This window comes from Medicago sativa, chromosome 5 (assembly GCF_051527215.1).
Source record: "Medicago sativa cultivar Bolivia chromosome 5, Bolivia_mono, whole genome shotgun sequence".
Lineage (NCBI taxonomy): Eukaryota > Viridiplantae > Streptophyta > Magnoliopsida > Fabales > Fabaceae > Medicago > Medicago sativa.
Window position 1 is genome coordinate 7,179,480 of NC_140753.1, and position 24,716 is coordinate 7,204,195.

Genomic DNA, 24,716 nt, shown 5'->3' on the forward strand with positions numbered 1-24,716 from the left:
TTAATTACACACTACTTGTCTTAATATATTTAGAACAACCAACATCGAATTCGATTGATAGGAATCTGAAGGCAAAAAGAATTTAAGGTTCAAATAACCAATAAAATACTTAGCATTGAAATCGAACTTATAACATGAATTACGACTTTTCATTTGCATACCACTTGAACTTCTAGTGAACATGTTTACGAATTTGACATACGAAAATATTTTCAAAGATAAAAATATGAGGTCTAATACGGGGCTTAAAAAACTCGGGGGCCTAAAGTCCTTGCTTTAGTGACAGCCCCCTTAGGTCGGCCCTTTTTTTGAAAGAGTATTTATTTAGAGAATTATAAACTAATATTAATATTATTTCATATATTTTTAATATTGGTCTTCCTAACGAGTGTCTAATGGCACTATTTAAGGTTTCCCAATTAAGAAATAATTTTTTGAAAAAGTTTAACACTTCAATTTCCGATGCATTGAATGCACAATTTTTCATAAAAGTTTACTATTTAAAGTCCTTAAAAAGTGTCTTTAAACATTCATTAGCATTTCCCTTTTAATATTAAGAATATTATAACAACATAGATTAAATTTAAAGAATTTATATAAACCTTCCAAAACCCTTGTCCATTACTCCCTCCGCTCACTATTATAAGCACATTTTTACTTTTTAGATTCATTCAATAAATGATGTATGTGGTCTATATTGTAGACCACATACATCATTTATTGAATGAATCTAAAAAGTAAAAATTTGCTTATAATAGTGACCGGAGGGAGTACAACTTTTTAGTTCCCCAAATGAAGAAGTTTTGCATCATGAAGAAAAATTAACCCCCCAAAACCCTCTTCTCACAATGTCCTCTATTTCTTTCACCGACTCTTTCTTTTTTTTTTCTTTCCAAAATTCTCCCTCTCCTTTTCCCTCCAAACTCGCAAACAAATTTAAAGTCTAAGTGTGTATATCTAGTAGTTCTATCCTCAGAGGAAACATGGTCTGTCACTGTAGTTTTATTACTTTCCAAGCATAGAATGTTTTGGTTTCTTTCTAGTTTGCCTTAGGTGAAAGTTGCTTTTATTAGAACCAAACAATTGGTCTCTCTTATTAATGTTCAAGTTGCTATTATTAGAACCAAACATCTGTTCTCTCTTATAAATATTCAATCTAGTGATCCAGTTATGTTACATGCTATGAAAAAGTGTGGAAAATTGATGATCGGGTTATATTAGAATCAACAGACTCTTCTTTTCTTCTCCTTTTTCCTATAACATTTTTGGCTTGCCATAAACAATTGAATAGGTATACAAGGTGTTAATCATAATGAATGCGTTCAACATTTTCTTATGCACGAGAGATTGGTCTTGGGCAAACGCTTGAAGAGAGTTCGCATTCTTATTTGGATGACCGTTGTTTGGTGTCTTTGGTTGACGTGGAACAAAATTAGTTTTTAAAACGGCACAATGGATTGTAATTCGATAATCTTTCAATTTTTTTTTTTTTATATATATCAATGATTAATTACACATGAATAAAAGACAAACAGATAACAAGCTGCGTTGCGAAACTTTTTTGATGTATTCGGATCATTTGTTGGTAGGGTTTGGTAGGAAGTCTTTATTAGTATATTCTAGTAATTGGTTTAACTGTTCTTTGGGATGTTAAACTATTGTTAGTTAGAATCTCAAGATAAGGTTGGGTGCAGATCATTCCAATTAATTCGAAGAGAAGTAGAGGACACATATAAAAAACAAATCAAAATTTGTAGCATTTGTTTCATTTTAGCATATAGATAGACATGACGTACATAGACACCACTGTGCTGCTAGTTTTATACTACTATAGCACCAACATAACTCTAGATAAGACAAAGTGCTACAAACCATTTATGAATTTTGGACGATTAATTGACTAAGGAGTCCAATCCAATGACTAAATGACCTAATATTATCAAATCTCTAATATCCAAGTCAAAAAAGTAATGCCTTTAATAGAAGACTAGTTTGTCTCTTTTTTATTTCGTATTTCGTTCAATGATCGATTAATTTGGAGAACCCAATTATATTATCTACTTAACAGGTCTAACTAAAGTCAAAGTAAGGTTATGTATGGACTTATCCAACACAGAAACATCTAGAAAATTCAAACAAAAAATCTAACAAGGAGTACACTCTAAATTCTCAAACTCACGACGGATGTTAAGACTATTACTAGACTAGTATGATTTTAGTTCTTTAAATAGGTTTTATTGATTGGTAACAAGGAATGTGATAACTTATAATACTCATTTTTAAACTACTAGCAGTCACAATTAGGAATCACATCATAAACCAAATGGTTAAATTAGTTCAACTAATCCTTCCTTTTTGTTCTGATTGTAAGTTATATTATGATAAATTTAACTATAGAAGTATAGAAAACTATAAAAACTACTGCTTCATGACGTGTAACAATAGGGATGTCGTTTACTTGGTTCAATGACCAAATGATGAAACTATCATGACTTGCAAATACTACCTCACTTTATCAGGTTTAGGCTCTGTTTGGTAAAATTAGCTGATAGCTGATAAGCTAGCTGATAGCTTTTAGCTGATAAGCTAGCTGATAGCTTTTAGCTGATAAGCTAGTTGAAGTGTTTGGTAAAATTAGCTGATAGCTTTTGCTTTGAATAATAAGGGTAAATATGGAAGAAAAAATGAGAAGCTAAAAGCTATAAGCTCAAAAGCTACTTGAAGTAGCTTCTGAAAAATAGCTTATAAGCTCCTGAAATAAGCTATAAGCTCGTTGTACCAAACAAAGCTTTTGTGTTACCAAACAGAGCTTTTTTTGTCAAATGAGCTTATAAGCTAAAAGCTAAGAGCTAAAAGCTCTTTTTTTGGGTTTACCAAACAGAGCCTTAATGTGAATTAAGGTCACCGACAAAGTGCAATGGGTATTTGGTAGTAGTAGTGGTATTCAGTAGTAGTACAACATTAAAGTCAACAAATGCATTATTTTCTACGCTGTTCATTCTTTTGTAGATTCTGTAATTATTTGTTGCTAAAGGGTCCACGATGGAAGCCCGGTTAAATTTGTATGAGCTTCATTCGCATAGTTTCATTGTTGTTTCAAAAGAGTTACTAGTAACAATGTCACTTGTTATCCTAGTCTTTAAAGTTATCTCTGGATAAGACTTCATTGCATCATCACCAACACAAATATTTCCATTAAAAATTACAGAATCATGTCACGTTTAAAAAAAAATCACTCAGTTGATGCTTTAAATCTTGTACTACATCATTATAACAATCATTTTATAAATCCAGACCAGCAATTAGGCATATTAGGCATATGAAAATAGAGCCGGTATGGTATCTGCCCAGGGGCGGATTTGGCCTCAGAAAATAAGTGAGGCACAGTTTTTTTTTTTCTTCAGGTTGTATCAATGGCGGAGCCAGAAATAATTTTTTGAGGGGTAATTTTTTTAGTGTATATATACTATTTCTCACAATAATTATTCATAAAAAAATTGTAGGTATAGTGGTACATACTAGTAGATTTTACGTCATTACCACTGGATTGAAAAGTTAAAATGGGCAAAACAAGAATCGAACCAAAGTTCTCTGCACCTTTACCACCACAGTACACCATACACGTGATTAATTTACAAAGATTGATTTATATAATAAAACATTTAGCTAAAAAAAAATTTAAAAAAAAATTGGGCCTGGACTGGTCTGGCACTTGCCACACCGGGACTAGTCCAGGCCCATCCATGTATCTGCCCGAATTTGCAACTTTAATAGGGAAAATTTAAATTGACTGGATTTGAGTTTGAATTTTATTCGATTTTAAAATATGGGACGAGTTGGGTAATAGGGTCACTGATTCTCACCTTAGACTCGTACCACTTATATCACAATTACATTTGTACCTCTTACTTTGGAAATGCTTAAACAAACTCTTGAACCATATTCATATGATTATTTTTACGATGAGCCTTAAACAAATCCTTTCATTTAGTATTTTTGTTAAAATTTGTTAAATTGTTGAAACAAACATAGTTTCAAGCCTTTTAATGTGGCTCAAGTTGATGCGGAGATCAGACGGTGTAGAGATACCCGAACCCCATTAAGTATGGATTGAGGTTTTAGTTTTTACCTCCGTTAGAATCGAGGGTAACCGGCTCCATCAAATATGGTGGCAGTGAAGGCAAAACTCATTTCCGCTCTACTCCATTGTCATGCTTACCGGCAGTTCATCAATTGAGACAATCATTTCACAAATTTACATGTATTAAAAAAGTGGATCATGCTAACAAATGTTATACCACTTGCCAAAGAAACTAAAAATTGAAACTTTTTATTGGAAACGACAGTTTTCTATTTTTTAGAAAATTGACTACACACTTTCATGTAGAACTACATTGGTTATTTTGGTCAAAAAAATTGGTATCTTAACAAATGTCCTTAATACATTTATTGGCATTTTCTTAGGTCATGTGAACTTGTGCACTAAAAAAAATAAAAACAAATTGTGTATCGAAAACATAAATTTTGAAAATAATAAATACACACAATTTTAAAGAAAACACATACAGAGATAATGTATCTAATCTATAATATAAACTAGATACACAATTTGTTTAATAAATCTAAAATGAATTATTTTTTCTTCTTATAATATTATTGGTGTAAACTGGGTATTCTCTGCGCACAACTGCGGAAACTAATACCTCGAGCATTGTGGAATTCAAATAGACGGCAAACTCTCTTCAGGAGTTTTAATACTGGTGCATGCTCAAGGCTCGATTCGAACCCAAAATCTTGGTTAAACTAGATGATGTATTTATTTTCTTAATTTGCATTCTAAAGACACAAGTTATTATACTATCAGTTTCCCTTCGTTACTTACCGTTTGTTTTGTTTAATTTAACTATGGGGATAGATAGCTGATTCTTCACGGCGACGCAGAGCCAGAGGGAACAGATTCTTTCCAACCATTAACTTTTGTTTTTTTTCTTTCAAAATCTACCATGCTGCATTAGTGGTTGGAAATTGAAACAGATTAGATTAGAGTACATAAATAAATGTCATTTTCCCTTCTTTAGAATGCACCATTCCTTATTCTCTTAAGCAAAATATTCTTACTGTAGCCACCTATTCTTCCCTCTTATTTATTCCCCTATACTACACTTGAACTAAGAGACAATAACATAGTCAACATGTTCATCAAATCATCTCCAAAATGTTTCACATCTCTCTCTAGTACTATACAAATTTCATAGGTTGTCCAAATTTCTTAACCTTATCCTATCCCCAAGATTGATTCTTCTTCTGGAAGTAATAATGCTTTGCCTCTTACACTCTACCTTTGGCTGTGTCTTGTTCTTCACTTACGGTTTCTCATGCAAAATTCTCATTGCTTTCAAGTAATCACTTTTTCAACTTTTCAATAGAATCCAAATCTTAATCACGTTTCCCCCTCCACTTTCAAACCTTTTTCCAACCGTTCATCATTGATTGCACACTTTTCTCCATAATAATCCCAAAAAAACAAGACCCTTTTTTGTTACTTTCTTCAACTTCAACAACTAAAGTGAATCTTTGTGAACTGTCTCTATCTTCATGCATGAATAAGAGGAGCTTCCACTTATTCACGAGGAAAATCATATCACTAAGAAGTGTGTGACTCATACTACCAAACTTTAGCATCTTCAACTATACAAATTATCACACCTTCAAAAAAAACATCATCATTCTCATCCTCTCACACACAATACCAAAAATTCACAACATGAAAAAACTCATTTTCATTCTTCTTTTCTCACTACTATGTTCAAATGGAACCACCTTTTCACTCTCAAGAGACTATGAAATTCTGCTTCATGTAAAGAACACACAAATTGATGACAAAAACAAAAGTCTCAATGACTGGCTTCCAAACACAGATCATAATCCTTGTAACTGGAGAGGCATAACCTGCGATTCGCAAAATAAATCCGTTGTATCAATCGACCTCACAGAAACCGGTATTTACGGTGATTTTCCATCTAATTTCTGTCATATTCCAACACTCCAAAACCTTTCACTTGCTACAAATTTTCTTGGTAATGCTATTTCCTCACATTCCATGCTACCCTGCTCCCATCTTCATTTCTTGAACATCTCCGACAATTTATTCGTTGGAACCTTACCGGAATTCAATTCGGAAATCTTCGAACTAAGAGTACTCGACGCCACAGGCAACAACTTCTCCGGTGACATTCCAGCGAGTTTTGGCCGATTACCAAAACTGAATGTGCTCAATTTGTCTAATAACCTTTTCACAGGTGACATACCGGCAAGTTTAGGCCAGTTTCCACAACTGAAGGTTCTCATTTTATCTGGAAACCTTTTCACCGGAACGATTCCTACGTTCTTAGGTAATCTCAGTGAATTAACTTATTTTGAACTTGCTTATACAGAAACAATGAAACCTGGTCCTTTACCTTCTGAACTAGGAAATCTTACAAAGCTAGAATTTCTCTACCTTGCATATACTAACCTCATAGGTAACATACCAGATTCTTTTGGCAACCTTATTTCCATCAAAAACTTCGATTTGTCACACAATTCTTTGTCTGGTAAAATCCCAGAAACCATTTCTGGTATGAAAAATTTGGAACGGATTGAACTATTTGATAACAATCTTTCAGGTGAAATTCCACAAGGTTTAACAAACCTTACAAATTTGTTTCACTTAGACCTTTCCCAGAACGCTCTCACCGGGAAATTGTCTGAAGAAATTGCTGCAATGAATCTTTCTTTACTTCACTTGAACGACAATTTTCTCAGCGGAGAAGTTCCAGAAAGTTTAGCTTCAAATCCAAACTTGAAGGATCTGAAGCTTTTCAACAATAGCTTTTCTGGAAAACTTCCAAAGGATCTTGGAAAGAACTCTGCCATTGAAGAACTTGATGTTTCAACCAATAACTTCATTGGAGAGTTACCAAAGTTTCTCTGTCAAAAGAAGAAACTTAAGAGTCTCATCACATTCAAAAATCGATTTTCTGGGTCTCTGCCTAATGAGTATGGAGAATGTGATTCTCTTCATTATGTCAGAATCGAGAACAACGAATTCACCGGTTCAGTTCCACCGAGGTTTTGGAACCTTCCAATGCTTAATACAGTGATGATGGATCACAACAAGTTTGAAGGTTCAGTTTCCAGTTCAATCTCAAGAGCAAAGGGCATCAACAAACTGGTTTTAGCCAGTAACAGGTTTTCCGGTGAGTTTCCGGTAGGAGTTTGTGAACATGTTGAGCTAGTGCTGATTGACATTGGAAATAACCGGTTTACCGGTGAGGTTCCTACTTGCATAACTGGTTTGAAAAAGTTGCAGAAGCTTAAAATGCAAGAAAACATGTTGACCGGAAAAATTCCCGGTAATGTTACTTCATGGACTGAATTAACGGAGTTAAACTTGTCGCATAACCTGTTATCCGGTTCAATTCCACCGGAACTTGGTAAATTACCTGACTTAATCTACCTTGATCTCTCCGTTAATTCTTTAACTGGGAAGATTCCGGTGGAGTTAACAAACTTAAAGTTGAATCAGTTTGACGTTTCCGATAACAAATTATCCGGTGAGGTTCCTTCGGGTTTTAATCACGAAATTTATTTGTCGGGTCTAATGGGAAATCCAGGTTTATGTAGCAATGTTATGAAAACCTTAAATCCTTGTTCAAAACACAGACGGTTTTCTGTTGTTGCTATAGTTGTTTTATCTGCTTCTGTTGTGTTGATTTTTGTGTCTGTTTTGTGGTTTTTGAAGAAAAAGTCAAAATCTTTTGTTGGAAAATCGAAACGGGCTTTTATGACAACAGCTTTTCAGAGAGTTGGGTTCAATGAGGAAGATATAGTTCCATTTTTAACAAATGAGAATTTGATTGGAAAAGGTGGGTCAGGTCAGGTTTATAAGGTGAAGGTGAAAACAGGTCAAATAGTTGCAGTGAAAAAGCTTTGGGGTGGTGGAACACAAAAACCTGATACAGAATCGGAGTTTAAGTCAGAGATTGAAACATTGGGTAGAATTAGACATGCTAATATAGTGAAGCTTTTGTTTTGTTGTAGTTGTGATGACTTCAGAATATTGGTTTATGAGTACATGGAGAATGGAAGCTTAGGTGATGTTTTGCATGAGGGAAAGTTTGTGGAGTTGGATTGGTCTAAGAGATTTGGAATTGCTTTAGGTGCTGCTAAAGGGTTGGCTTATTTACACCATGATTGTGTTCCTGCTATTGTTCATAGGGATGTGAAGAGTAATAACATATTGCTTGATCATGATTTTGTTCCTCGTGTTGCTGATTTTGGACTTGCTAAGACATTGCTGCATGAAGGAAGTGAAGGTGCTATGTCTAGAGTTGCTGGTTCATATGGTTACATTGCTCCTGGTATGTTTTAATTACCTGTTTATCAATTATGTTTTTGTCTATGAAGCACATATACTTTTCTGGTTAGGCGTGTCCCGATGTCTGACACCGACACATATGATTACATTGAATTATGTTGTTTTCTTAAATTATTATCTGTGTCGACATGTCCTTGTTGTATCCGGTGTTTGTGTTTTGAGTTTTTGTATGTATAGTACTGACACGTCATGTTCAAAGACGTATCTGGTGTTCGACACATTAGATTTCCAGTGATTAATCACTTTTTGAATTATTTATGTTGTTGTGTCAATGTTGTATCCGATGTTTGTGTTTGCGTAAGTGCTTCATAATTGTAACTATATCTGTTCAATTTTAGGAAACTTGAGTGCTGATATCTAATTCCTAATAATTTAATTGCAGAATATGGTTATACACTGAAAGTGACTGAGAAGAGTGATGTGTATAGTTTTGGTGTGGTGTTGATGGAATTGATCACTGGGAAGAGACCAAATGACTCTTGTTTTGGTGAGAACAAAGATATTGTGAAGTGGGTCACTGAGACTGCTTTATCAACATCTCATGAAGGAGGAGGAAGTGGCAACATTGGAAGAGGCTACGATTGTGTTATAACACAGATTGTGGACCCAAGATTGAACTTAGACACTTGTGATTATGAAGAGGTTGAGAAGGTGTTAAATGTGGCTCTACTTTGTACCTCAGCATTTCCAATTAGTAGGCCCTCAATGAGAAAAGTGGTTGAATTGCTCAAAGACCAGAAATGGGCTCACCCCAAGTCATGAAATTTCATTGGACTTTTCAAGATCTCTAGGCATCTATGAAATCAACTGATGTCTTTGAATGCTGTGGAAAAGTTTCAAATTTTGAAGAGGAAAGTTTTCAATAGATATTTATTAAGGATTTAATAGCTATTGTGAGAGATTGTGTACTCACTCAGTGTATCTAAATCTTCTTGTATAGATGGTGCATGTGAATCTTGTCTTGGTCAAAGTTAAAAAGGTGTGAACAAAAAAGTTTTCACCCATATTATTTGTATTTAAGCATGAGTAAAAGATGTTTAAATTAAAGGTAAATTTCTAGCCACCATGTTATTTAAAACAGATAACAAAACACTTGACACTGCAATAAACTCTAAATCTGCTCACAACAATGAGTTTGAAGACAATGTAACTCAGTGTAGGGCTCTTTTATCTAGAAATCTCGACTATTTAGTGTCCTATATTCAGAAGCAACCAAATAAAGTAGCTCATAGCATTGCACGAGCATCTTTATCTCATATTAGCCCCATATCATATGTATTATTTAATTATGAATGCAATGCATTAATCCTAACAAAAACAAATTGTGCATTCTGTGATGGTTTTATTTCTCTCTATGTTGAAGGATTATTTTTTCAATTTTCCATAGTATCAACATATAGATGCTATGCCAACAAAAATCAGCAAAAACTTTGAATCAATCAAGTTGAAGCCATTTCATCACAAGATTCTAGGAGTTGATAGCCTTTCTCTTTGTTTATTCTAATCTGAGTATATACAGAGACATACTACCAATATTTATTTATTTGATCGGAAGCCCACATTTTCTGCAAAATCAATTAATCAAACAAATACCATAGATCTATTTTTGACACTGTTGTGGCGGACTAAGGAACAAAAATTTATCGGTTATCAGTATTGCTTTTTTCCCCTCCAATCGGAGAACTTTGATGTATCAAACAGAGATCCACAAGTTGTCAGTATTACTAATTGTGACTGTAAAATAAAATGTATTGCTACTTCTTGATGAATCAAATTCTCAACTACTACACGAAAATACATCAAAATTGAGAATGAGTGGTAATATATTGGCATTATCTTAATTTTAGCATTTCCATGTCCTTTCTAACTAATTTGTTTTGTTTTCAATTTAATTTTAGTATTTTCATGTCCTTTCTAACTAATTTGTTTGGTTTTCAATAAAATTCCAGTCTTTGAAGTTTGAATTGATTATGGAAAAGAAATGTGAATAATTAATTATGCATCAACAAGGACAATGACAACCATTAAAAAATGATCCCCTAAAAAACCATTTAAAAAATTATGACAACCATTAATTTTTTTTTTTTTAAGTAGCCTAATGAAGAATCTAAAATTTGAACCTGACCCTTACATATCATAGTATTATTACCAATTGAGCTACGTTTAATGAAACTTTTCTTTTATTTGATACTCTATATTGGATACTAAAAACTCTTTATTTTGACTTTATATAAAAAAAATATTGTGTTTTGGTATGACATTTTTTTCTTTCAATTTCACTCAAGTCAACATCAATACTATCAGACCAACCCAAGTGAATTTTTACCATTTTATTGTTCATTATTAATAAAAGTGAAAAAACAGGCCATGCTCGCCTTGACGCTAGTATCTATGTATAAAGAGAAAGTTTATTGTCTAGTCCTCTTAAGCTTCCAATTTGTTCAAACGCACACTTAAAACATCATTTTTTTTTCAAAAGCTTTTAAAGAAAACTAAGAGAAAAGTCCCTCCATTTAACTGTCTTTTTGTGCGTCTTGAAATCGCGTTTTATATTTCTTTTCGAGTTTAAGGTGATTTCTGTTCAAAATTAAGTTTTATTTATTAATATTTTTATAGAAAACTCAAAGCAATTATTTAAACGCGATTTCAAGAGTTCTAAAAGGTTGTTAGAAGTATTTTAACAGTTAAAACAATGTTCCTTCAACAACAAAAAAGGATGTTTTAAGTTTTGTTTTTGAAGAAAAAAACTGAACTGAATTGAAACATAAGCAATTGAATAGTAGCAACTCTTCAGCTCCCATCTATAAATAGGAATTTATGGCTTAAATCATTTTTTGATACTTTAATTTATTGAGTTTAATGGTGGTGGGTTACCGGTCTAAACCAACTTTACACACACAACCAATTAAAACATTCAACATTTTCACATTAATTGATGTGACAATTCCAAATGTTTTGATCGGTTGTGTATGCAAAGTTGTTTTAAACTGCCGACCCACCACCATTATATTAAACTCTAACATATTTTAAAAGTTTAGTTTTGTTTCCTTAACTTTAAAGTCAATCAAGTTAGCCCTTTAATTTATTTTAGAAGTTCAGTTTCGTTCCTTAACTTTAAAACCGACCAATTTAGTCTTTAACTTATACAACAGTGAAAATTAGTTTTTTTTTTTGTCAAATAGCTTAGAGGCTAGATTCACACACATTATATGTGGAGAAGTGGGAAATTCAGGGTTCGAACCTCACCCTACACATGATTGAAAATTAGTTTTTAACTTTTGAAAATATAATTCATATACATATATTGAAGGACAAAGTTACATTGACTTAAATAAATTGAAAGTCAAAATTTTGTAAAAAAAAAATTGAAAATCGAATCAACCGGTTTTAAAGTTTAAGTAACCTCAAGTTTTAAAATAAGTTAAACACCAAATGGATTTTTTTAGGAGAAATGACCAAATGGATATTTAAGCCGAATTAATATCGCACTATTGTTGTACCCAACAAAAAAAATATCGTACTATTGAAACCCTAATTACTTTTGTTCAGAGAACGGAGAAGAGAGAAAGCTCCTAGAAGAACATCGAAACGTTTTCCGAATTCCAGCCAGGTATGAAATATTCATTTGCTTTTTTCCTATGAATGTGCTCAATCTTTTGCTTCTCATAAAAACCCAGCTTCTTGTATAGTATTTTTTCACTTTTCCCCCTCCTTCTCGTTCTTTATTTGTTTTAATGATAATGGGTTACTGCATGCTTTCGCTTATAACGCAGTTCCTTGACTAGTTGAGGAGAATGGATATTTGTTTTCTTCGAGTGTTTTCTATATAGCACGGACACCTTGTCGGACATGAACGAATATACTATTTTAGGAGAATGTTAAACATTATCTCTGGAACATTGGTTAAACAACCACAAAACAAAAAAATGTAATTATTTTTTGATCAAAAGTTCAAACTTATATTTTCAAGACAGAATTTTTATTTTTATTTTATTTTCTTCTTTCATAAGTCTCATTATATGTCTCGTGTTATCTAAACATGTATAGTATACAATATGTGTCGTTGTCTAACATGCCACGTCTCGTGTTGTCTAACGTTAACATGCCTAGTATACAACATCTATCCTTGTCTAACATTGTAGTATACAACATCTGACGAATAACTCTGACAAGTGTCTCAAGAATCCCTTATTTCTTATTTGCTTCGATATATTTTTCATAGACATATTATATATGAAGCTTAAAGATGTATATCAAATTGATAACGATCAATTAGAGAGTTAAACTAACCTAAAAACTACTCTTTCAATTTCAAATATAAGCTAAGGAATTTTTTTTAACTTCATTGAATAACTGATGTATTTGCTTATATTTAAGATTAGAGGCAGCAATATTTACTAACGTTAGCCGTTCAAAATAAAAATAAAAAATGCTAAGTTTAAATGGCAATCAAATGGTGGCAATATAGTTGAGATGTCTTGTTTTTATCATGTGATGCATTTGCGCTTCATAGAGTTTTGTCACTTGCAAGGTTTTAAATAACGGTCAAGGTCGCGAGCGTATAGGATTTCACGATTTTGGCTGTTACGCGTGTTGCATTATGGATTGTGGTTGTCGCGGTGTGAATTAATCACATCATTGCATAACACTTAAATAATGATAGTAACGTAAATAACTTAAACTAGAGATAGATTTTGAGTTCTAAAATGGATAAGGAGATAACATTACGTAATTTGTGATCAAATATGTGCTAAAAATATGATTTTCATCCATCTCAATTGAAAAAATATCTGGATTTTGTGTCTATTGTCATGAACTGCATTTTTTGCGACCGTAACGGTGTTTCGTCTCGGCTGTAACAACATTTTGTCGTTATTTCTGTTCACTCTGTAAAAACGATGAAAAACGGTAACGTCGACTACCTATACCTTTTTGTCCCGGTCTTTTTCTCGGGAACGGACCATTTTTTAAAACCTTGGTCAGTTGTCAACATTGGTAATGTAAGGGTTTAGTTTGAATACACTGGGTGTTAAAGTTTTGTATATTGCAATTTGGATTGTTTAACACCCACTTTTTCATTTGACTAAGATGAATATGATGATGATTAGCAGAACACGCAAGACAAAACCGAGACAAATATGACTACGAGCCATATTACCAGCAGCAGCAGTAACAGTCCTTCATATGACAATATGCCTAACTCAAATCAGAACCAACAACAACCATCAATGTTTCAATGGCCTTATAATCCTCAATATGCAACACAAACACCATGGACACAGTTACCGCATCCACAGCAAGGACACGCAACATTGCCCTTTTGGCCACCTCAAATGTTTGGAGAAAATATCCCTCCCATTTTTCAGACATTCAATGCTAATGGCTGGCAAGCTAATCCTTTTCCTGGCTTTCCAGGTTTGTATGGAACTTTTTCTCTAAATATGACTTTCTTGCGGCTATATTAATATTATGATTACACTTTGATACCTATTTTACCAAATGTTATGGAAGCAGGAGTTATTTTAGATAATGCAAAACTCACTTGAGTTGGTTTGATGGTGTTAGCTTGAGACCTTGGAGTGTGTTTCTCTCAAGGTCTCAGGTTCAATTCGTTCCAGTATCAATTTTGGTAGTCTAGTTTGGCTTCCTTAAAGAAAAAAATAGGCTTAATTACTCTTTTGGTACCTTAACTTATTTTTTGGTTTCGTTTTGGTCCCTTAAGTTATTAACGTTACAATTTGGTCCCTTAACTTACTTTTTGGTTTCGTTTTGGTCCCTTAACTATTAAAAGTTTCGTTTTGGTCTCTTAACTTATTTTTTGGTTTCGTTTTGGTCCCTTAACTTATTTTTTGGTTTCGTTTTGGTCCCTTAACTCTAATACATTCATCCTAACGTAAAGGACCAAAGTGGTTGACGGAGGAAGAGTTAAGGGACCAAAACGAAACCAAAAAATAAGTTAAGGGACCAAAACGAAACTTTTAATAGTTAAGGGACCAAAACGAAACCAAAAAGTAACTTAAGGGACCAAATTGTAACGTTAATAACTTATGGGACCAAAATGTAACCAACAAATAACTTAAGGGACCAAATCATTAATTAAGCCAAAAAAATAGATAATGCAGACACCGTTTACATTCAATTATTCTATTTTCTCATATCATTATTAGTATGGACATGTTAGGCTTTGTTTGCGAGTTTGGAGGGGAGGGGAAGGAAAGGCTTTGAGAGTTTGAAAATATGAGGGAAAATGGAGAAATCTTTCAAATTTTTTAAAAGAGTAGTTTTTTAGAGAATGATAAATTAATGCATATGATAACTATACTTTTAATTTTAAAAATAATATAACAACATAGATTAAATTTGAAAAATTCATATAAACCCTCCAAAACCCCCCAAAACCCTCCTCCAATACAATTTTATAGTTCCCTCAAATGAGGAGGGTTTAGTATTATGAAGAAAAGTTAACCCTCCAAAGTCCTCCCCTCCCATTTTCCTCTATTTCTTCCACTTGCTCATTCCTTTTTTCCCAAGCCTTCCCTTCCCCTCCCTTCCCCTCCAAACTCGCAAACAAAGCCTTAGTGTCCATTTCAATGTTCTACTTTTGCCATTGTAACTATGTGCGTGTCTTTGATATCATCTTGTATTTTTAGACATTACTGTGAGCTAATCAAATGTGTAAAATGTACATGTAACTTATAAGAAATAAAGTTTGAGACCTTGTTTACAGCTCCTTGGGGTTCATCTTCTTGTTTGCCTCAGATTCAGATCCACCCATTACAACAATTTTGGGAAGCTCAGGTGAATACCTCTTCCCAAGTCTCACAATCAAATTATGCTCATAATTATATATTTTTTTCTTCGTGAAATTAGGATTAGAGTTATGAACATGTTTATTAATTCTTGCAGTTAATGATAAATAATCAGCTCTGGAGTATGGTAAATAAATTGCAAGTTGAGCTTTCTGAATACAAGGAACGGTTAACTAGGCTTGAAGAGGAAGTTTCATCACTCAAAAAGCATAAAGTGGAAAAATCTACTAATGACATTGTGAGGACTATTCTGGTAGGAATAGAGCAGGAAGATGCTGCTAAAGGATCAGCTAAAGAGGAAAAGGTGGAAGAAATGGGAGATAACGAGGACAACACTAGTTCTGCTGTATAAGAGATTGGTGTAACAAAGGGTAGGTTGGGTTCACTTTTATAAATAGTGATAGTACTTTTAGAAGAAGTTACTTGCATCTAGTTTTACGACAACAAAAAATTTGGATTATCGGACCACTCTGCTTATTTATGATAATGTTCATTTTTTGAATTACTCAATGATGCTTAGCTTCCGGCTTTTCTAAAAGGTCATTTGATCACAATATGTGGTTGTTCAGAACGGTGGGGTGTATATGCAAACACTCCGACACTCAAGTTAGTAAAGAGCAGAGTTATGATCGTGTACATGCACACACTCCGATGGATCCACGATCAATAATGTCAAAAACAAATTGCTCAATGAAATTAAAGATTATACTATTTCTTTCAAAATAACAGTTTTAATAGTTTTATTTGAGCAAATTTTATTACTCTATGTCTATCTATAACTCTAACAATTGTTAAGTAAGACAAAATAAACCGTCAACTTTCTCTAACACTTCATTGTTATAGACATTCTTGCGATTTTGCATTAGTATGAGCTTTATTTAAGGCTTCAATTTGCACTAGTTTGAGCATTGTTCAAGGCTTCGTTGTTCATTTTTGAGGTAGGGCTTCAAGAGAGAGAAACTTAGGAAATAAAAGGATGTAACTTTAGGGTTGAGTGTCTTTGGTGAGGTTATCTTGGATTGGGAAACATTTGTAAACACCTTGGGTAAGTGAAATTATTGAGTCTATTGTTCTTGGGAATAAAATGTTAAAAGGATAGAAATTATGTTTTGTTCTTGGAGAGCTTGTTGAAGTTAATTTCTTGTAACCATTTTTGCATCTTTTTGTAAAGAACTCATTGATAGTGAAGTAGATAGATCTCTCTCCCTAGAGTAGGCCATTGTTTGACCAACTGGGGTAAACAATTCTTTGGCGTTTTTGTATCTATTCTCTCTTTATCTTTTGTTTGTAGTTTTGTGCTTTACACTTGGTTCCTAAATTAGATTTAGGTATGTTATTGTTGTTATTGCTTGAATCTACTTTGATATTGGTTATTATTTCCCTTGTGCCCCATACATCTAATTTTTTTTTTGAAACAACATATATATTAGAAACAGCCTTGCACAAGAAGTGCAAAAAGGCATCGAGTTACAACAGTTCAAAATTACAACAAAAAAACCCTCAGGAGCTGACAACAAGCAACTGCGCCCAGGGGAAAAAAACTAACAAAAAACTGCTGATATCCAGCAGAAAAACTGATAAAAACAGGCGGCCAAACCAAAAAGGCGCCAGCTGACAGCTCCAAAATCAACCTCTGCCCAGCTGCTGAGCGAAAACAGCCAGCAAGACTCCCATCATTAGCGCCTGTTCAGACACTCCTTTGGATTCCATGTCCACTCGTAAAAGAGACATGGAGGTGTCCGTAATCTACTCAACGTCCAATACCAAGATAACGCCTTGATCTCATCCACTACCTCGTCCACATGCTTGGCTTGATTTTTAAAAATCCTAGCATTCCTTTCTTTTCAAATTGACCAAACCGCCGCGTGCCAAATTAACCAAAACGCTTTCAAGAGGCGCCTAGAAATGCAAGCCTCACTCCAACAGTCAAAGTGCATCAACCCACACATCTAATTTGATATTTAAGGAACATTAGGGACGGAGGGAGAGTAGTTTTTTCTATGTAAAACTTTAAAAATTATTTACATTTTGGGTCATTTTATTTTATTTTTGGTGAGCTACTTATATGATTTTTATAAATAAACATATTTCATTTGTATCGTAATTTTTCTTTCAATTTATCTCATACTAGACTACTAAATAATATTTTATTTACACTTTCTTTTCTTTTGTATATATTTTCTCCATCAGCCAAAGGTGCAAAAAGAGCAAAGACTAATTTGCTCCAATTTAATTTAATTTTTTTTACGGATTTACAGTTGTTTTTATTTTTTGCAAGGACTAAATTAAGTCTTGCAATTTTTTAAAGAATTAAAATGAGAATTCACGTTAAGTACTGCTAATTAAAAATATATAAATATTAAAAACTTGCCTGCGATTGATTATGTTTGGTTTTGAAAAATTAATTAAAAAACCATCGGATTTAAGCGGATTTTTTTGTTAGTTTTTTTTTGGTAAAAAAGAAAAACAAAGTAAAGACAAAGCAAAAAGAAAACTAGATTACGGTCTTAAGAACTGCATTCTAGATGCATCGGCAAGAAGTAAGGCTTTTAAGTCTGGGAAGGGGTTCTCCAAGCTGACCAAGAAGAATCGTGATTGACACCATACTTAGCTAAAAGTATGCCCACTCATTTGTCTCTCAAAGGGTGTGGGTAAGATGCACATTCCAAGGGAGATTAAGGAGATCGTTGATATTTTTAATGATAGTTGCGTAAACATGCCAAGCATTGGGAGGAGCTTGAATTAATTTGATGGCATGTAGGGAATCAGAATAACAAATCACATTCTAGTTTCCTTTATCCCATGACAACTTCAAACCATGCATGATCGCAAGTAGTTTCGCATACAAGTTGTTCGAAATGCCAATAAATCATGAGAAACCACAAAGCCAAGTACCATCCGAATAACGGAGCACACCTCCAAATTCTGAGCGGTCGGGACTCCCAAGACTAGTCCCATCAACATTGAGAATCGTAGCTTCCACACGAAAATGGTGCCAAGAGGTTCAGCGTTGTTGCCGACGAGAGAGAACATTGCTACCCAAGGACGTCGAGAGAGAACTAAGGTAGCTCCCAACATTATGTCGTAGATGATGACAGCTAACCTGCTCATTACCAAGACACACCACATTACGTGCTTTCCAAATACACCAGATACCTGCCACAAAAATGAGAGGGCCCGAGAAACGGAGACCTTTTTTGAGCCACGAGTGAGTGTGTAATTCTTGAAAGAAAGTTGTACATTATACCCCAAGGATCTCCAAATACAAGCAGCGAGAGGACAATCCATGAGATAGTGCAACACATCTTCAACATGATCATCACATCTATGGCACGAAGGGGATAAAGCCATACCACGACGGTGTAAAAGTGCTTTAGTGGGGAGCGACTCATGGCTAGCAGTCCAAAAGAACAACTTGACCTTCTTTGGAGCTTTCATTTTCCAAATCAAATTCCAAGAGATGTCAGCATTATGGAGGTCTTCAGAATGAGAGGAAAGGAGGCAAGAATATCCTGATCTTGATGTATAAATGTCGTCAAGATGATCGGCCCAAGTAATGCAATCTGGCATAACATTGTGCAAACAAGGGGTATGGATTTCACATGGTTTTGAATATTGCTAGGAAAAAGAGTATACAACGGATTAAAGTTCCACTCATCATCTGTGATCACGTCATGAACAGGGCCGTCCCTGAGAATTCGGAGGCTCGGCTCAGGGAATGAAAAGAGGTCAGTGATAAAATCAAAATGTATTTTTTTTTAAAAGAGCAATAGATAATATAAAACGAGTTTAGGCGAATACCTTCAAAAAGAGTCTTCATTCGCACCAAAACGAGACTTCCTACGCGTATTTACTGAAGCAAATTCATCAATCAACTCTTCGTATTGTATATTTGGTGAGGTTAGACATGTAAGATTATTAAGAGGTCAATTTGGTGATAATTATCTAGAGTAGATAATGTGGCAACACTAATGCTTCTTGTTCACCACCTCTGTTCTTGTTGCCTTGGATTATGAACAAGAGCTTGAGACTGCAAAGAGAAGTTCTTCAGTTGAGGAAAACTATGAACTTCCTAATGGACAAGTTATCATAATTGGGGATGAGAGGTTCCGTTGCCTAGAAGTCCTTTTCCAGCCATCTATGATTGGAATGGAAGTTGCTGGAATGGAGATATTAAGGGGGCCTAAAAAGCAATACTCATTTTTTTATTGGAGGATACTATTACTACTACTGGGTATAAAAAAAATTGAGGCCCATCCTTGAGGGAGGCCCAGCTCGTTTGAGCTGTTTGCACCCCCTCAGGGACGGCCCTGGTCATGAATACACAAGGATATGTCATAAATATCAACCCACGAAATCAGACTCCAGTGGTTTCCAAGATGGTCCAAGAGGAATACCAAAAGAATGTATTGTCGTTACCTAGCTGAAAAACAAAACCATCTCTCAAGACCGACCTCGCCTTCAAAATTGAATTGGGTTCCAAGTGGTAGAGCCATTCTTCATAGGAATAACATGTGGTTAGTTTCTTTTTTTTTATTGTGGTCGGGGTTTGAACCTCGACCTTTCATATATTATGCATTGTTCCTACCAACTGAGCTAAGCTCACGACGACGGTTAGTTTTTTTCTTTGGTTACACGGTAGTTAAATACATTTAATTAAAGAATAATAATTTTATTTTGTAATATTTTCGATCGGAAATTTAATTTGGATCGAGGAGGACTTGAGCACTGTACAAATAGGTAGCCTGGTGACGTTACAATCTCCTCCGTTGTCACATAAAGTCCAAATCAACCCTTTACTAGTCAGTAGTCACAGCACACGAACAGAAAAGAGAAGAGACAAGGCAGCGCTTTCTTCTCCTATATCCCTCGACCCTCAGTCAGCGTGATCAACATTGTTTAAGCAAAAGTAGTAAATTTTTCTGCACTACATTCCATGGAAAAGGATAAGAAACATTCATCTTTTGAACCCCAGGTATAAAATACTCATTTCTTGTCTTTGTTTTTTCTATCAATATTTATTTATTTGCTTAATCTTTCTTATTGATCCAATTTCTTGTAAACCCTTTTTCATTTTTTCCACTCGTTATCTTTCCCTTGTCTTATGGTGCGTATCACCAATGTTCCTTGACTCGTTGAATATTGCATGTTTTTCTCTCATCAAAACCAATAGTTACATAACCTAGAACGACTATTTTATTTTCAAAATCGGATTGTCTGTGGTGACCATAGTCAAGCATTCACACATCGGTGACCGTTGGATCTACACAGACAGACAGTGCAGATTTCAAGCATATGTTTGTCTTTTTTAAATCAAAATTCAAACTTCAAATATGCATCGTCTGACCTCGATCCAATAATTGTCATTGTGGTGAATGCGTGACTTGCACGGAATTTGGTTTTCTTTTTCTTTCTTAGAGGGTTGTCGATTGTCACTGAAGATGGAGCTAGAAGGGGACTAACAGAGGCCACGGACCCCGCTAGATTTTTATAATTTTTTTTTCATATTAGTATGCTGTTATATATTTTTTGTCACTATAGTTATTTTCTATGAACTTTATAGGATCTTGTTTAATGAATTTTTTTATTCAATATATCTAGGATTGTACACATAACTTTCAAACTTTAATTGCACGAATCCTTAACTAAAATGCATAACATTGAAAAATAAAGTGATTTTTTTTCTACAATTTACATAAGAACCTTAACTAGAACACCAATTTATGATTACTTGTTACGATTTCATTCAAAAAATTTGACTTATTGCATGCAATGTTGTTTGCACACTCTCTGTCACTACCAACGATTCACTGCTTTTGATATTATCTTGAATTTCTCCTTCTACCTTTGCATTCTTGTTGTTTCTTATTTTCTTTCTCTACTATTAAGAAGTCTTCTTTATTCTCGTCATACTCAAGGAAGTTTCGAGGAACCCGTCTTTCTTATATCCTAGAAATTTCTTATAATTTTGGATACACATTAACTTTGGATATATCACATAATTTCAATAATTTATTATTATATGAAAAATGATATTTGAACATCCATTTTTCAACAACTTTTGTGACAACTCTCTCTCTCATACTCTCATTGGACTTTTATTCTCTCTCTTCCTTTTTCTCTCTCTATTGTTATTGTCCAATAGAAAGAGAGGAAAAAGGTTGTCACCAAAAGTTGTTGGAAATTGGTTGTCAAAATATCATTCCTCTTATTATATATGCATATAAAGATTTGTTTTTTCTTTACTATGTTATACTCTTAAACTTGGTCCCCACTAAGCTAAATTCCTGGTTCCGTCCCTGATTGTCACCATAATAGGGTTCAACTTGAATAGTACATTCTAATTGTGAAAGTATTAAAGTTTTGTGTATATTGCAATTTTTCCCCTTTTTCATTTGATTAAGATGCTTAACAGAGCAATCAAGACAAAGACAAAGCTGAGCCAAATATGACTCTTGGTCATGGTAGTCCTTTGCATGGCAATGTGCCTAGTTCAAATCAACAACAGCAGCCATCAATGTTTCAATGGCCTTATCCTATTCAAAATGCCCCACAAGCACCATGGCAGCAGTTACCACATCCACAACAAGGGACTCCGGTTTTTTGGCCACCTCAGATGTTTGGGTGGCAACCTACTCCTCCTGTACCTGGAGCAACTTCAGCAACAACCCAAAATTTAGTTCCCAATATGTATTACAGTGCTGGATACACATTTCCTAGCTTTTCAGGTATGCATGCAACTTTTGATCTTCACATGACTTGCATTGATTTCAGAATTTATGAATACATTTTGATACCTATTTTACCAAATATTATGGAAGTATTGAATACACTTCATTGAATATGTCTCTAGTGTTCGGCATCAGAACACCACGACACTGACACATGTGGTTTACATCCAATTATTCGATTTTTTTGTACTAATTATTGGTGTCAACATGTTAGTGTATGAGTCAGTGTGTCCAACACTTTTCCCTTTCCAGTATTAAATTAAACACATGTGGTTTATCATTTTATATATGTTTTTATACATTAGCTACTCAATTGTGTAAAATAAATGTTGAACTTGAGACAAAGTTTGATACATTGTTTACAGGTCCTTGGGATCCATCTTCTAATTTGGCTCAGATGCATCAAATGCAACATTCTTATGCTCTCAATTCCGCTGAAGCTCAGGTGAATACCTCTTCACAAGTCTCACAATCAAATTATGCTCATTATTACGGTTTCTAGTAAACATACGATTAGAATTATGAATAAATTTATTAATTATTGCAGTCAAAGGAGAATGCTAAACTCTGGAGTATGGTAAACAAATTACAAGCTGAAGTTTCTGATTACAAGGGTAGGCTAACTATGCTTGAACAAGAAGTTTCGTCACTCAAAAAGGATAAAATGGAAAAGTCAACTAATGAAATTGTGACAGCTATTCCGACACTAGCAGGACAACCACGAAAGAGAGGGAGGCCTTCTAAGCAATCATCAATCAATGCATTATACCAGTCTCAACCGCTAGCTCACGGCAAAAAACCTGCACCGACTAAGCCTCAGTTTGAGAGTAAATCACCCATCTTTGAAAAAGTTGTCCTCAAAAAGGTAGATCACAAAGAAATATCAGTTCATTCTGCTTCTGCTAGATACATTGGGAATACTGCTGGAACACCTTCTCAAGACCCTGCGAGGCATGTGTTAGATGCAACACATCAACGAGGAGGGAACATAACTCCGGGATATAATTTTGCAAATGGAAAGGATGCTTCTGAAGAGGAGGAAAATGGTACCTTAGGATCAGCTGAAGATGAAAATGAGGATGAAATGGTAGATGATGATACTACTTTTTCTACCTGAGAATTTGTGTAAGAAAGGATTGAGGGATGCACTAAGTAATGTCAAATCAACTATTTCAGTTTTCAAAAGGTTTGCCTCCCTTTAACTATATGTTAGTACCTACTTTTTGTACAAGTTTTTTGGATATAGTTTGCTTGACAATATATTTGCTCGATCAAGGGACCACTCTACTTAATTGTGGCAATCTTCTAGCTAGTTGAAAAGTCCAAAATTTTGGTAAATTTATATATGTTAACATTTTTGCCATATCAATCAAGGGATTTTATTACATGCATGTTATGGTTTGAATTACTCAATTATGCTTCCAAGTTTTTTAAAAGACCATTTGGTATTATGTTTGTGATCGATCATGATTAAGAATCGATGCATCGTCACCAAGACTGTTAATTTGTTTGAAGTTTTGAAAGCTATTGAAAGAAAGAAAAATTGTGATTATACAATTATAAATATGTTCTATCCATCCAATCTCGTATATAATAACCAAAGCTAAAATCACATCACACTCCATAAGAAAATTAATGAATTTTACTTTATTTTTTAATGTAATAAAAAGCAATTGTTATATCCGAGAGATGTCAGTTTAGTGATAAGAACTTGATTTTGTAACCTCAATGACTTGGTTCAAATTTATTAATTGGAAAATGATCATTAGTGTGAGCATTATTAATTTTGTCCCGTAAGCTACATGAACATTTGATATCTTGGGATGTGAGTTTGAAATTGCAATTCTTCACCTTTCACCTTTTAATGTGTGTGTGTATTTGCCGCTAGACTCTTTTAAAAAATTTATATATTATATTTTCCAAATTATATCATCATTGTCATTATTGCCTCTCTCATGAATCGTCGTAAGATGCAAGAGTGGCAAGTTTCTATCACTTCCTATATAGACTGGAGAAGTAGGTTGATAACCGACTTGTGGGTTATTCCCTCTATTTACCTACATGTACACATTTCTTAAATTGTGGTTTGTTGACTTATGTTAACCTCTTACGGTAGAATCTTGTTAGTGTTTATTTTAATCGTCGTGTATTTGTAGTTTGGCCTAAGCGCATCTCCTCTACCAAACATGGTTTTTTATTGTTTAAATTCAAGACGATAATGAGTTAATATTAAAAAAATAAGATGCTCAAAAAAAAAAGATTTTAGAATAATTAATACTACATTGATTCTTAAATATAATACCTCTTGCAAAAAGATTGTTTCTTTTTGTAGAACTCTTTTCAAGTTTTCAAATGTATTGATTATCAGTTATTATCGTGTTCAAGCTCGTATTTGATAGAAGAAGAAAGGTTGGAAGGATAAATTCTTATATCTTCAGTTATATCACTGAATCCCTTGCGCAATCCATTCTTACAAACACATATCATGGGTTGTTTCCTCTTATCAATATGATTATTTGATCATATTGAAGTAACGATAAATCAAGAGGGGCCGTATATAGGCCCCTCTTGTATTTTCAGTTGTTTTTTCCGTGAGTTGTGGGCGTGTCGTACACCCTCTCGTCGATAAATAATATTTGCCGTTTCAAAAAAAAAAAAAAGTAACGATAAATCAATTTTGACGTGGTAAGTTACAATAAAGGAGAGAAGAAAAAATTACGCTAGCTCAACTGAAACAAATGTTGTAAACCTTAACGT

General features: G+C 34.0%; 3 protein-coding genes across 4 annotated transcripts; all 3 read left to right on the forward strand.

Annotated features, from left to right (window-relative positions):
- Positions 1–5,638: 5,638 nt before the first annotated feature.
- Positions 5,639–9,472, forward strand: HSL2 (HAESA-like 2). The gene is made up of 2 exons (XM_085713028.1): positions 5,639–8,402; positions 8,802–9,472. The coding sequence occupies exons 1-2, from the start codon at positions 5,765–5,767 to the stop codon at positions 9,179–9,181; spliced, it is 3,018 nt and encodes a 1,005-aa protein (XP_085569154.1). The 5' UTR covers positions 5,639–5,764; the 3' UTR covers positions 9,182–9,472.
- Positions 9,473–11,888: 2,416 nt separating this feature from the next.
- LOC146919604 (uncharacterized) lies at positions 11,889–15,911 on the forward strand. Of its 2 annotated transcripts, none has more exons than XM_085710594.1 (4): positions 11,889–12,029; positions 13,531–13,834; positions 15,147–15,217; positions 15,326–15,911. In XM_085710594.1, exons 2-4 carry the CDS (start codon positions 13,558–13,560, stop codon positions 15,578–15,580), a joined length of 603 nt encoding a protein of 200 aa, XP_085566720.1. In that variant the 5' UTR covers positions 11,889–12,029; positions 13,531–13,557; the 3' UTR covers positions 15,581–15,911. The 2 variants fall into 2 exon arrangements, with proteins under 2 accessions (XP_085566720.1, XP_085566721.1); XM_085710595.1 differs by having other exon boundaries at positions 11,922–12,029; positions 13,508–13,834.
- Positions 15,912–19,209: 3,298 nt separating this feature from the next.
- LOC146919605 (uncharacterized) lies at positions 19,210–23,350 on the forward strand. The gene is made up of 4 exons (XM_085713025.1): positions 19,210–20,203; positions 21,644–21,956; positions 22,325–22,404; positions 22,507–23,350. Exons 1-4 carry the CDS (start codon positions 20,165–20,167, stop codon positions 23,074–23,076), a joined length of 1,002 nt encoding a protein of 333 aa, XP_085569151.1. The 5' UTR covers positions 19,210–20,164; the 3' UTR covers positions 23,077–23,350.
- Positions 23,351–24,716: the final 1,366 nt, after the last annotated feature.

Coding starts and splice junctions, on each gene's coding strand:
- HSL2 (XM_085713028.1), top strand. CDS start 5,765: ATGAAAAAACTCATTTTCATTCTTCTTTTCTCACTACTATGTTCAAAT. Junction 8,403..8,801: donor ATATGGTTACATTGCTCCTG/GTATGTTTTAAT, acceptor ATTTAATTGCAG/AATATGGTTATACACTGAAA.
- LOC146919604 (XM_085710594.1), top strand. CDS start 13,558: ATGACTACGAGCCATATTACCAGCAGCAGCAGTAACAGTCCTTCATAT. Junction 13,835..15,146: donor TCCTTTTCCTGGCTTTCCAG/GTTTGTATGGAA, acceptor CCTTGTTTACAG/CTCCTTGGGGTTCATCTTCT. Junction 15,218..15,325: donor AACAATTTTGGGAAGCTCAG/GTGAATACCTCT, acceptor TAATTCTTGCAG/TTAATGATAAATAATCAGCT.
- LOC146919605 (XM_085713025.1), top strand. CDS start 20,165: ATGGAAAAGGATAAGAAACATTCATCTTTTGAACCCCAG. Junction 20,204..21,643: donor ATTCATCTTTTGAACCCCAG/GTATAAAATACT, acceptor GATGCTTAACAG/AGCAATCAAGACAAAGACAA. Junction 21,957..22,324: donor CACATTTCCTAGCTTTTCAG/GTATGCATGCAA, acceptor CATTGTTTACAG/GTCCTTGGGATCCATCTTCT.